The 13,503-nt window shown below is 67.6% G+C and overlaps 1 protein-coding gene across 1 annotated transcript; it reads left to right on the forward strand.

Annotated features, from left to right (window-relative positions):
• Window positions 1-932: 932 nt before the first annotated feature.
• On the forward strand, window positions 933-13,149 carry Metrn (meteorin, glial cell differentiation regulator). The gene is made up of 7 exons (XM_070019873.1): window positions 933-1,134; window positions 1,780-2,180; window positions 3,391-3,450; window positions 3,530-3,822; window positions 12,421-12,728; window positions 12,819-12,923; window positions 13,015-13,149. The coding sequence occupies exons 1-7, from the start codon at window positions 1,037-1,039 to the stop codon at window positions 13,064-13,066; spliced, it is 1,317 nt and encodes a 438-aa protein (XP_069875974.1). The 5' UTR covers window positions 933-1,036; the 3' UTR covers window positions 13,067-13,149.
• Window positions 13,150-13,503: the final 354 nt, after the last annotated feature.

The following is a 13,503-nucleotide window of genomic DNA, read 5'->3' on the forward strand; positions in this document are numbered from 1 at the left end:
TGGCTGTCCGGCTCCTGTCGGGGCGGCCCAGGCCAGGGCAGAGGGCTGGCTTCGAGAAGGGCTGGGCGCAGTAGGTGGCGCTGGCTCCCGCAGGTGGCCGGCCTCCTGGCCAGCCCGGGACCGGCTCCGGGCTGCCGCCGGCCTGGGGGCTTCCGGGCTCAGGTCTCAGCCGGTGTGGATCGCGGGCGTCCACCCGTGGACGGAGCGGGCTGGAGCTGAGGCCCTGGCCGCTCCCCTCGGAGCCGCCGGCCCGCGCGCCCCGAGCCCCCGCCGGCCCGCGCGCCCCGAGCCCCCGCCGGCCCGCGCGCCCCGAGCCCCCGCCGGCCCGCGCGCGCCCCGAGCCCCCGCCGGCCCGTGAGCGCCCCGAGCCCCCGCCGGCCCGTGAGCGCCCCGAGCCCCCGCCGGCCCGTGAGCGCCCCGAGCCCCCGCCGGCCCGTGAGCGCCCCCCGAGCCCCCGCCGGCCCGCGCGCCCCCCAGCCCCCGCCGGCCCGCTCCTCCGGAGGGAAGGGCACTGACCCTCCGCCCCGGGGCACTGTCTCCCTGGGGAGAAGGTCAGTCCCCTCCCTGGATGTCTTCCACGGGGACAGCGCCCGCCGCGCCACCCGCGCTTCTCCGCACCCCGCTCCCGCACCCCCGTCCCCAGGCCTGGGGGACAACAGCGGCCGGACGAGGAGGAGCCGCTGGGGCCCGGGGTCGTCCCCGCGCTGGCCCCGCCCCGCCCCGAACACGCCCCGCCCCGCGCACAGGCCCCGCCCCCGCGCACAGGCCCCGCCCCGCGCACACGCCCCGCGCAGGCCACGCCCCGGACAGGCCCCAGGCGCCGCTGCCATTGGCGGAAAGTTCCGGGCGCGACGGCCATTGGCTGGAGAGCGGCAGCCCGCCCTCCGCCCCGGCGCGGCGGGGGCCGAGCGGAGCGGTCGGGGCGGAGGGGACGCGCGGGGCCGGCGGCGGCGCCCCGGGCAGCTCCCGCCGCCTCGCCCCGCCCCGGGGCAGCGCCCGCGAGCCCGGAGCCCAGGCGCGGGCGCGTTCCTGCGCCATGCCGGCCGGGGCGCTGCTCCGCGTCCTCTGCTGCGGCCTCCTGGCCGCGTCCGCGCGCGCGGGCTACTCGGAAGACGGCTGCGGCTGGCGGGGCAGGTGCGGGCCTCCGTGAGGCGGGGGACGGGGGGGCGGGGGCGGGCGGCGAGGGGCGCCGGAGGGCGGGCGGCGAGGGGCACCGGAGGGCGGGCGGCGAGGGGCGCCGGCCGCCGCGGGCTCGGGGGCTCGGGGGCTCGGGGGCTGGGGACAGGGCCTCGCCGGCGTGGGCTCGGGGGCTCGGGGGCTCGGGGGCTGGGGACAGGGCCTCGCCGGCGCGGGCTCGGGGGCTCGGGGGCTGGGGGCTCGGGGGCTCGGGGCAGGGCCTCGCCGGCCCGGGCTCGGGGGCTCGGGGGCTCGGGGCAGGGCCTCGCCGGCCCGGGCTCGGGGGCTCCGGGACTCGGGGCAGGGCCTCGCCGGCCCGGGCTCGGGGGCTCGGGGGCTCGGGGCAGGGCCTCGCCGGCCCGGGCTCGGGGGCTCGGGGGCTGGGGGCAGGGCCTCGCCGGCCCGGGCTCGGGGGCTGGGGGCAGGGCCTCGCCGGCGCGGGCTCGGGGGCTCGGGGGCTGGGGACAGGGCCTCGCCGGCGCGGGCTCGGGGGCTCGGGGGCTGGGGGCTCGGGGCAGGGCCTCGCCGGCCCGGGCTCGGGGGCTCGGGGGCTCGGGGCAGGGCCTCGCCCGCCGCCGCCTCAGCGCCTCGTCCCGTCCCCAGCGGCCTGACGCAGGAGCCGGGCAGCGTCGGGCACCTGGCCCTGGCCTGCGCCGAGGGCGCCGTCGAGTGGCTGTACCCGGCCGGGGCGCTGCACCTGACCCTGGGCGGCCCCGAGCTGGGCGCGCGGCCCACCGTCGCCTGCCTGCTCCCCGCGCGGCCCTTCGCGGGCGCGCAGGTCTTCGCCGAGCGGCCCGGGGGCGCCCTGGAGCTGCTGCTGGCCGAGGGCCCGGGCCGGGCCGGGGGCCGGTGCGTGCGCTGGGGCCCGGGCCAGCGCCGGGACCTCTTCCTGCAGGCCACGCCTCACCCGGACATCAGCCGCCGCGTGGCCGCCTTCCGCTTCGAGCTTCGCGCAGACAAGCATCCGGAGCTGCCTCCGCGGGCCCAGGGCCTGGGCGTGGACGGTGAGCGCGGGGCTGACCCTGACCGGGGCCTTGTGTGCACGGGTGCGTGCCTGTGTGTGCACGGGTGGGTGCGTGTGTGCACGGGTGGGTGCCTGTGTGTGTGCGTCTGTGCATCTGCATGAGTGTGCATGCATGTGCGAGTGTGCACGGGTGCGTGCCTGTGTGTGCGTGTGTGCGTCTGCATGAGTGTGTGCCTGTGTGCATGCATGTGCGAGTGTGCACGGGTGCGTGCCTGTGTGTGCGTATGTGCACGGGTGGGTGCCTGTGTGTGTGTGCGTGTGTGTGCGTCTGTGCACGGGTGCATCTGTGCACAGGTGGGTGCCTGTGTGTGCCTGTGTGTGCGTGTGTGCGTCTGCATGAGTGTGTGCCTGTGTGCATGCATGTGCGGGTGTGCACGCGGGACAACATGACTGAACTAGAGGAGTCGGGCCTCGACACTGAGGCCTGGAGGCCTATCTGGTTGTCAGTGCCACGCTGGGCCAGGAACGCAGCTCTCACCAGGCCAGAGGGTGGCGGCTGGGGTGCCCTTTTCCTTCTCCCTCCCCCCCAGAATTCATCTTAGAGAAAGAGTGGGCGTGGGGACAAACATGGCAAATGTAGAAAGGTAGGCCCGGCAGGGCAGCCTGGGGGCTGTGGTCTCAGAAGGGTTGGGGGAAGGGAGGGAGGCGCAGAATCAGAGCTGTGGCTGAAGCTGTCCAGGGCTCCCTGGCCTAGCGGTGACCTCACTCCCCTCCCCCAGCCCAGCCAACAAAAGTCCAGTGTGCCTCATCACCATGGAGACCAGGAGCAGCCGGCCCCCTTGCAGGGCAGCAGGCCCAGCTCTTGGCTCTCCTGAATCTCCCAGCCTGACCCTGCTGGAGATGGGACCGTCACTGTGCTACCTCTGGCTGGGGACCCTAGAACCAGGGCCAGCCAGACCCCCCCACCCGCACCCCCCTGCCGCCCTGTCCGGCTGTTGTTCTATGGTCCAGGAGGCAGTTCAGGAAGGCCGCAGCACTGGATGTGCGGTTGTAAGCTGGGCAAGCGAGAGTGCAGCACAGCTCCAGCTCCAAACAGGCAGCCCGAGTTGGTGCCCCGACCCACACGGCCGTGCACACAATGTGGTGCAGCCCTTTGGTTTCCATTGCTCCTTGGGGCTCCTGCTGAGAGGAGCGGTGGGCAGGCCCCTGGGTGAGGCAGAGACGGGCTGACGGGCTGCCCTGCTCGACAGGTGTCTGCAGACCCTGCAGCGACGTGGAGCTCCTCCTGGCGGCGTGCACCAGTGACTTCCGTGAGTGTCCCCTGAGCGAGGGAGCCCCGGGGCCCGCTCTCCCTCCCGTCCTCACCCTTGCCACCGCGCCTCCCTGCAGTGATCAACGGGACCATCCACGGGGTCACCCACGACTCGGAGTCTCAGGAGTCCATCATCACCGTGGTGCCCACGCGTGTCCTCCGCCCGATGCTGCCAGTGGGCGGCGCCGAGGGCCCGGGACCGGCCTCCATCCACACCCCCCTGCAGTGCGGGGTCCGCCCGGGCCCAGGCACCTTCCTCTTCATGGGCTGGCGCCACTTTGGCCAGGCCTGGCTGGGCTGTGCCCCCCGCTCCCAGGAGTTCAGACGTGCCTACGCTGCTGCCCATGCTGCCCACACCCACCCCTGCGAGGTGAAACTGGACTGAGGGGACTGGGGACCGCCAGTGGGACCTTCCTGGGCGAGGGGGCAGGAGGGTGGGGGGCTGGAGGTCCCCAGACGGCATCGCAGGACCAGCTGACAGGCGTCCTGAGCTGACAGGCGGCACCAATAAGAACACTGCTCATACTGGCTACCGCAGACCTGGTCTCTTGGGTCAAGCCCAGGCTTGGACTGGGCTCCCCGCATTGACTTCTCTCTGCTGTCCCCCCCATGCTCCCTAGCCTGACCTCTGACCGGCTCCCGTCGGCCTCCCTGTCTTGGGTCTTTCCGGGGCTCAGAGTGGGAGTGGAAAAGGTGCCTGGGGTGGCTGTGGTCCCTCACCGGGCCCCGGCGAGGGGCAGCGGACACCGGAGACCCCGAGCTGGCTTGGCAGGGGAGGGGACGCACTCCAGCAGGGTGCGATTCCTCTGTGGTCACCATGAGCCCCGGTGCCATCGTCGGGGGAAGAATGGGCCCCTCTGTCCAGACGCGGCCAGGCGCGCGGTGTGGCAGCGCCACCGTGGGCCTGCTGGGCTGCGTCTGGCAGGAGGGGTGCACAATGGGAGCTCTAAGGACCGTTTCCCGCCACTGGCCCCATTGTCACTGTCCCTGCCTTTCTCCTGGGCCTCCTGGCCGCATAAAGAGCCAGTGGGGCTCTGCCAGACGCGCTGAAGGCCTGGTGGACTCGCATTGAGGCCTCAGCTCCGGTGCCGGGGGTCCGGCTGCCCCCGCAACGGCTGACTGGTTCCCTCCCTCCCTCCCTCCCTCCCTCCCTCCCTCCCTCCCTCCCTCCCTCCCTTCCTCCCTTCCTTCTTTCCTTCCTTCCTTCCTTCCTTCCTTCCTTCCTTCTTTCCTTCCTTCCTTCCTTCCTCCCTCCCTCCCTCCCTCCCTCCCTCCCTTCCTTCCTTCCTTCCTTCCTTTCCTCTCCTCTCCTCTCTTCCTTATTTTTCCCCACCCCAACCCCCAAATACTGGGGTTTGAACTCAGGACCTCATGCTTTTGCTAGGCAGGTGCTGCACTATTTAAGCTGTGCTCCTAGGACAGACTTTCCCCCTTCCCCGACCCCAAGAGAAAAACTGGGGGTGGAAGCCCTGTCAGGATGGGTGGAAGCCTCACCTTTCAGGCCAGGACAAGCTGGGAGAGGACAAGGCTGTGCACAAGGACCACACACAGGGCCCATGCTCCAAACCCAGCTGATGATGCCTGGCGATGCTGTGTCCTGAGCCGGCACCTACACCCTGAGCCGGCACCTACACCCCGAGCCAGCACCTACACCCTGAGCCAGCACCTACACCCTACACCCCGAGCCAGCACCTACACCCTGAGCCAGCACCTACACCATGAGCCGACACCTACACCCTGAGCCGGCACCTACACCCTGAGCCGGCACCTACACCCTGAGCCGGCACCTACACCCTGAGCCGGCACCTACACCCCGAGCCAACACCCTACACCCCGAGCCGGCACCTACACCCTACACCCCGAGCCAGCACCTACACCCCGAGCCGACACCCTACACCCTGAGCCGGCACCTACATACACCCTGAGCCGGCACCTACACCCCGAGCCGGCACCTACACCCCGAGCCGACACCCTACACCCCGAGCTGACACCCTACACCCCGAGCCGACACCCTACACCCCGAGCCGGCACCTACACCCTGAGCCGGCACCTACACCCTACACCCCGAGCCAGCACCTACACCCCGATCCAACACCCTACACCCTGAGCCGGCACCTACATACACCCTGAGCCGGCACCTACACCCTGAGCCGGCACCTACACCCTGAGCCGGCACCTACACCCTGAACTGACACCACCCTACACCCCGAGCCAGCACCTACACCCTGAGCCAGCACCTACACCCTGAGCCGGCACCTACACCCCAAGCCGACACCCTACACCCTGAGCCGGCACCTACACCCTGAGCCAGCACCTACACCCTACACCCCGAGCCAGCACCTACACCCTGAGCCAGCACCTACACCCTGAGCCAGCAGCACCTACACCTTGAGCCGACACCCTACACCCTGAGCCAGCACCTACACCCTGAGCCAGCACCTACACCTTGAGCCGACACCCTACACCCCGAGCCGACACCCTACACCCTGAGCCAGCGCCTACATACACCCTGAGCCAGCACCTACACCCTGAGCCGGCACCTACACCCTGAGCCGGCACCTACACCCTGAGCCGGCACCTACATCCTGAGCCGGCACCTACACCTTGAGCCGACACCCTACACCCCGAGCCGACACCACCCTACACCCTGAGCCAGCACCTACACCCTGAGCCAGCACCTACACCCTACACCCTGAGCCAGCACCTACACCCCGAGCCAACACCTACACCCTGAGCCAGCACCTACACCCTGAGCCAGCACCTACACCCCCAGCCAGCACCTACACCCCGAGCCAACACCCTACACCCTGAGCCAGCACCTACACCCTGAGCCAGCACCTACACCCTACACCCTGAGCCAGCACCTACACCCCGAGCCAACACCTACACCCTACACCCTGAGCCAGCACCTACACCCTGAGCCAGCACCTACACCCTACACCCTGAGCCAGCACCTACACCCTGAGCCAGCACCTACACCCTGAGCCAGCACCTACACCCTGAGCCGACACCCTACACCCTGAGCCAGCACCTACACCTTGAGCCGACACCCTACACCCCGAGCCGGCACCTACACCCTGAGCCGGCACCTACACCCTACACCCCGAGCCAGCACCTACACCCCGAGCCGACACCCTACACCCTGAGCCGGCACCTACATACACCCTGAGCCGGCACCTACACCCTGAGCCGGCACCTACACCCTGAGCCGGCACCTACACCCTGAACTGACACCACCCTACACCCCGAGCCAGCACCTACACCCTGAGCCGGCACCTACACCCTGAGCCGGCACCTACACCCCAAGCCGACACCCTACACCCTGAGCCGGCACCTACACCCTGAGCCAGCACCTACACCCTACACCCCGAGCCAGCACCTACACCCTGAGCCAGCACCTACACCCTGAGCCAGCAGCACCTACACCTTGAGCCGACACCCTACACCCTGAGCCAGCACCTACACCCTGAGCCAGCACCTACACCTTGAGCCGACACCCTACACCCCGAGCCGACACCCTACACCCTGAGCCAGCGCCTACATACACCCTGAGCCAGCACCTACACCCTGAGCCGGCACCTACACCCTGAGCCGGCACCTACACCCTGAGCCGGCACCTACACCCTGAGCCGGCACCTACATCCTGAGCCGGCACCTACACCTTGAGCCGACACCCTACACCCCGAGCCGACACCACCCTACACCCTGAGCCAGCACCTACACCCTGAGCCAGCACCTACACCCTACACCCTGAGCCAGCACCTACACCCCGAGCCAACACCTACACCCTGAGCCAGCACCTACACCCTGAGCCAGCACCTACACCCCGAGCCAGCACCTACACCCCGAGCCAACACCCTACACCCTGAGCTGACACCCTACACCCTGAGCCAGCACCTACACCCTACACCCTGAGCCAGCACCTACACCCCGAGCCAACACCTACACCCTACACCCTGAGCCAGCACCTACACCCTACACCCTGAGCCAGCACCTACACCCTGAGCCAGCACCTACACCCTGAGCCAGCACCTACACCCTGAGCCGACACCCTACACCCTGAGCCAGCACCTACACCTTGAGCCGACACCCTACACCCCGAGCCGACACCCTACACGCTGAGCCAGCACTACACCCTGAGCCAGCACCTACACCCTACACCCTGAGCCAGCACCTACACCCCGAGCCAACACCTACACCCTACACCCTGAGCCAGCACCTACACCCTGAGCCAGCACCTACACCCTACACCCTGAGCCAGCACCTACACCCTACACCCTGAGCCAGCACCTACACCCTGAGCCAGCACCTACACCCTACACCCTGAGCCAGCACCTACACCCCGAGCCAACACCTACACCCTACACCCTGAGCCAGCACCTACACCCTACACCCTGAGCCAGCACCTACACCCTACACCCTGAGCCAGCACCTACACCCTACACCCTGAGCCAGCACCTACACCCCGAGCCAACACCTACACCCTACACCCTGAGCCAGCACCTACACCCTACACCCTGAGCCAGCACCTACACCCTACACCCTGAGCCAGCACCTACACCCCGAGCCAACACCTACACCCTACACCCTGAGCCAGCACCTACACCCTGAGCCAGCACCTACACCCTACACCCTGAGCCAGCACCTACACCCTACACCCTGAGCCAGCACCTACACCCTACACCCTGAGCCAGCACCTACACCCTACACCCTGAGCCAGCACCTACACCCTGAGCCGGCACCTACACCCTGAGCCGGCACCTACACCCCGAGCCGACACCCTACACCCTGAGCCGGCACCTACACCCTGAGCCAGCACCTACACCCTACACCCCGAGCCAGCACCTACACCCTGAGCCAGCACCTACACCCTGAGCCAGCAGCACCTACACCTTGAGCCGACACCCTACACCCTGAGCCAGCACCTACACCCTGAGCCAGCACCTACACCTTGAGCCGACACCCTACACCCCGAGCCGACACCCTACACCCTGAGCCAGCGCCTACATACACCCTGAGCCAGCACCTACACCCTGAGCCGGCACCTACACCCTGAGCCGGCACCTACACCCTGAGCCGGCACCTACACCCTGAGCCGGCACCTACATCCTGAGCCGGCACCTACACCTTGAGCCGACACCCTACACCCCGAGCCGACACCACCCTACACCCTGAGCCAGCACCTACACCCTGAGCCAGCACCTACACCCTACACCCTGAGCCAGCACCTACACCCCGAGCCAACACCTACACCCTGAGCCAGCACCTACACCCTGAGCCAGCACCTACACCCCGAGCCAGCACCTACACCCCGAGCCAACACCCTACACCCTGAGCTGACACCCTACACCCTGAGCCAGCACCTACACCCTGAGCCAGCACCTACACCCTACACCCTGAGCCAGCACCTACACCCCGAGCCAACACCTACACCCTACACCCTGAGCCAGCACCTACACCCTGAGCCAGCACCTACACCCTACACCCTGAGCCAGCACCTACACCCTGAGCCAGCACCTACACCCTGAGCCAGCACCTACACCCTGAGCCGACACCCTACACCCTGAGCCAGCACCTACACCTTGAGCCGACACCCTACACCCCGAGCCGACACCCTACACGCTGAGCCAGCACTACACCCTGAGCCAGCACCTACACCCTACACCCTGAGCCAGCACCTACACCCCGAGCCAACACCTACACCCTACACCCTGAGCCAGCACCTACACCCTGAGCCAGCACCTACACCCTACACCCTGAGCCAGCACCTACACCCTACACCCTGAGCCAGCACCTACACCCTACACCCTGAGCCAGCACCTACACCCTGAGCCAGCACCTACACCCTACACCCTGAGCCAGCACCTACACCCTGAGCCAACACCTACACCCTACACCCTGAGCCAGCACCTACACCCTACACCCTGAGCCAGCACCTACACCCTACACCCTGAGCCAGCACCTACACCCTACACCCTGAGCCAGCACCTACACCCCGAGCCAACACCTACACCCTACACCCTGAGCCAGCACCTACACCCTACACCCTGAGCCAGCACCTACACCCTACACCCTGAGCCAGCACCTACACCCTACACCCTGAGCCAGCACCTACACCCCGAGCCAACACCTACACCCTACACCCTGAGCCAGCACCTACACCCTGAGCCAGCACCTACACCCTACACCCTGAGCCAGCACCTACACCCTACACCCTGAGCCAGCACCTACACCCTACACCCTGAGCCAGCACCTACACCCTGAGCCAGCACCTACACCCTACACCCTGAGCCAGCACCTACACCCCGAGCCAACACCTACACCCTACACCCTGAGCCAGCACCTACACCCTACACCCTGAGCCAGCACCTACACCCTACACCCTGAGCCAGCACCTACACCCCGAGCCAACACCTACACCCTACACCCTGAGCCAGCACCTACACCCTGAGCCAGCACCTACACCCTACACCCTGAGCCAGCACCTACACCCTGAGCCAGCACCTACACCCTACACCCTGAGCTGGCACCCTATGCCAAGCCGGCACCCTACACCCTGAGCCGGCACCCTACCCTGCGCCCTGAGCTGGCACCCTGTGCCCTGAGCCGGCACCCTGTGCCCTGAGCTGGCACCCTGTGCCCTGATCCGGCACCCTATGCCAACCTGACACCCTGCGCCCTGAGCCGGCATCCTATGCCAAGCCGGCACCCTGCGCCCTGAGCCGGCACGCTCAGTCACTCCAGTGGCTGTCCTGAACCGTCTACGGCACAGGCTGCTGGCAAGGGAAGAGGCATTCACTTTTACTTGGCTTGTGTCCCCTAGGCCGGGCTGACGAGGCTGAGTGGGGACGAACGGTTTCTTCCCCTGTGCTCCTTGGGCTCCTTGCTTCCACGCATCAGCTAAACTTCCAACCATTGTTGGCTGTGTGCTCAGGCTCAGACCCTCACTTTTTTTGGGGGGGGTCCTGTCATGGGGCCTCAACTCTGGGCCTGGGCGCTGTCCCTCAGCTCTTCAGCTCAAGGCTAGCATTCTACCACTTGAGCCACAGCGCCACTTCCGGCTTCTTTCTTTTTGCTTATGTGGTGCTGAGGAATTGAACCCAGGGCCTCAGGCATGCAAGGCAAGCGCTCGACCACTGAGCCACCTTCCCAGTCCCCCCCCCCCCACTTTTTTTTTTGGGTCTGGTCGTGGGGCCTGAACTCTGGCCTGGGCGCTGACCCTCAACTTTTCAGCTCAAGGCTAGCGCTCTACCACTTGATCCACAGCGCCACTTCCGGCTTTTGTTTTGCTTATGTGGTGTTGAGGAATCGAGCCCAGGGCCTCATGCATGCAAGGCAAGCACTCTACCACTGAGCCACCTTCCCAGCCTCACTTTTTTTTTGTCAGTCCTGGGTCTTGAACTCGGCCTTGGCACTGTCCCTGAGCTGCTTTTGCTAAAGGCTAGTGCTTGATCACTTGAGCCACAGCGCCACTTCCAGCCTTTTCTGTGTATGTGATATGGAGGAATCAAACCCAGGCCTTCATGAATGCTAGGTGAGCACTCTACCGCATTCTCAACTCCTTTCACTTTTTCACCCCCAGCCCGGATCATATTTTGGATGCCAGGCCCTTGTATCCCTGGCACCAGCACCCTGTACCCCAGCATCACCAGGAATAGAAGCCCTGTGTGTCTCCACCTCTCAGTTACCTTGGGGAGACGGTCCACACAGGTCTCCCAGGCCTTGCCACCAGGGCTGAGCAGCACCCTCCCCTTTGGCACCTGCCCGGATCCTCTAGCTAGCTCCCCACAACCTAAGAGCTGTCCCCACTGCCTGGCCTCCACACGGCATGGCCGTTGGCTGAGCACCAGCCCCAGACCACCCATACACAACAGGCCGGGCTGCTAAACGTGCTCTGCTCACTTGTTCTGGGAAGGGCCGGACCCCAATGCACTGCCTTCCAGAGACAGCTCCTGCTTTCGGCCTGTGCTCGGGCCAAGAGAACCCCGTGTACCCCCAGAACACGGCCAGACGGGTGGGGGCATGGGAGGTGAGGCAGCCAGGCTAAGTGTGGAAGAGCATGTGGTCTGGAGCTAAGGGAGGCGGGCCGGGGGCCTCTTGTGGGCCAGCTGAACCTGTCACGGGGTGCAGACACACAGGCGCACCTGTGCCCTTGGTCTGACGTTGCTGAGCATCTCAGGTGCTCTGGGCACTGGGAGTCCTGAGACCAGGTGTGTGTAAGCACTCCTGTCTGGAGTTTGGTGATGCCCTGCCCTGGGAGGGGGTCAACTACAGCCCCCGAGGAGGCTGGACACAGAGCTGGGAGTGCAGGTCACCTTCTCCCTAGCAAATGAAGGCTCTCCTGTGGCCTGTGGAAGGCCTGCCGGTTAGACTGGTTAGACTGGGACCAGTGTGCCAGCACCAGCAGGGCCCTTGCTGCGGGGAGGCGTGGTGATCGTGGGCGCCGGCTGGCCGCAGGGGATGAGGCCGGAGCTGGGGACACAGCCCTTTCTCCACACAGACAAGACAGACCTCAGCGGCGTGAGTAGTCAGCCCAGCCTGGCCCAGGGCTTTGCCCAGAGCGACTCTTCCCTCTTGTTCTCCTTGGTTGTTGGGCTGTTTTACCCCCCCCTCCACATGTTCGGCCAGCTGCCAGCGGCCAAGCCCATATCCAGAAGCTTCTCCCTCCAGAGCCAACATCTGTCTCTCCCCATCATCCCTCCCATGACCCCCACCGGCTCCCGGGCATCCACTCCCCCTAATTGTCCTGGGGGGGTGGGGGAGAGGGACTGCAGGGAGTCTCTGTGGGACCTGCCCTGGGCTTGGCTAGCTTTCCAGGAAGTCCTGGCTGGTGAGCCCTGGGGACAGCGGTCACATGGGTCCACGAGCCTGAGGACAGCGGTCACATGGGGTATGGGGCAGTCGCACCAGCTTGGCCGCTGCCCGGCCCTGCCTGAGCCTGCCCCCTGCCCCCCCTTTCTGGCTCCAGAGGCCGGCATCCAGACGCAGCGGTCAGGCCAGACAAACCCGGAGCAGGGCACGGCCCGCCGGCCGCCTGCCAGAGCCACCATCCGGAACCCCGGTGAAGGCCGGCCCGGCCCCTTCCGGTCCTCCCAGGCCTCCCGTCCCGCAGCCATGGAGCACGAAGACCCGGCTGAGGCGTTCCTGGGGCCGCGCGCCAGGCGGCTGCGGGCGGTGGAGCTGCTGCAGCTGGCAGCGGGCTCGGGGCTGGCGGCCTACGCCGTGTGGGCGCTGCTGCTGCAGCCTGGCTTCCGCGGGGTGCCGCTGCGGCTGCAGGTGCGGGGCGCGGGGGGGACGCGGGGGGCCGGGCCGGGCGAGCCCCCAGCCTCCCCGCCGCCCGTCCCAGCGCCCGCACCTCCTCTCCAGGTGCCCTACGTGGGTGCGAGTGCGCGGCAGGTGGAGCACGTGTTGCTGCTGCTGCGAGGCCGCCCCGGGAAGACGGTGGACCTGGGCTCTGGGGACGGCAGGATTGTGAGTGTGTGTGTGTGTGCACGCGCACGCGTGCTCATTCGTGTCCCACGCACCCCTCCCCTGCACCAGCTCACACTCGCGACTCCCGCAGGTGCTGGCGGCACACCGGTGCGGGCTCCGGCCAGCCGTGGGCTATGAGCTGAACCCGTGGCTGCTGGGGCTCGCACGCCTGCACGCGTGGAGGGCCGGCTGCGCAGGCCGCGTCCGCTACTACCGCCAGGATCTCTGGAAGGTAACCTGGGGAGCCCTGGGACCCCAGGCCTCGGCTGCCCTCCCCGCACGCCCCTCGCCCTCATCTCCGCTCGGGTCTTGCGCAGGTGAGCCTGAAGGACTGCTACAACGTGTCTGTGTTCCTGGCCCCCAGTGTGGTAGGTCGGGGTTTGCTGCTCTGCCGGGAGGTCGGGCCATGTTCGGCGTTGGTGGGCCTGGGGCCTGGGCCGGGGCACTGGGCCCGCTGACGGCCGGCCCCGCCCGCCCCTCCCCTGCTCTTTCCCGCAGCTGCCCCTGCTGGAGGACAAGCTTTGGGCAGAGCTGCCCCCTGGGGCTCGCGTGGTAGCGGGGCGCTTCCCGCTCCCTACTT

The sequence above is a fragment of the Dipodomys merriami genome, unplaced genomic scaffold (assembly GCF_024711535.1).
Source record: "Dipodomys merriami isolate MVZ:Mamm:240054 unplaced genomic scaffold, mDipMer1.0.p SCAF_137, whole genome shotgun sequence".
In the NCBI taxonomy this organism is placed as follows: domain Eukaryota; kingdom Metazoa; phylum Chordata; class Mammalia; order Rodentia; family Heteromyidae; genus Dipodomys; species Dipodomys merriami.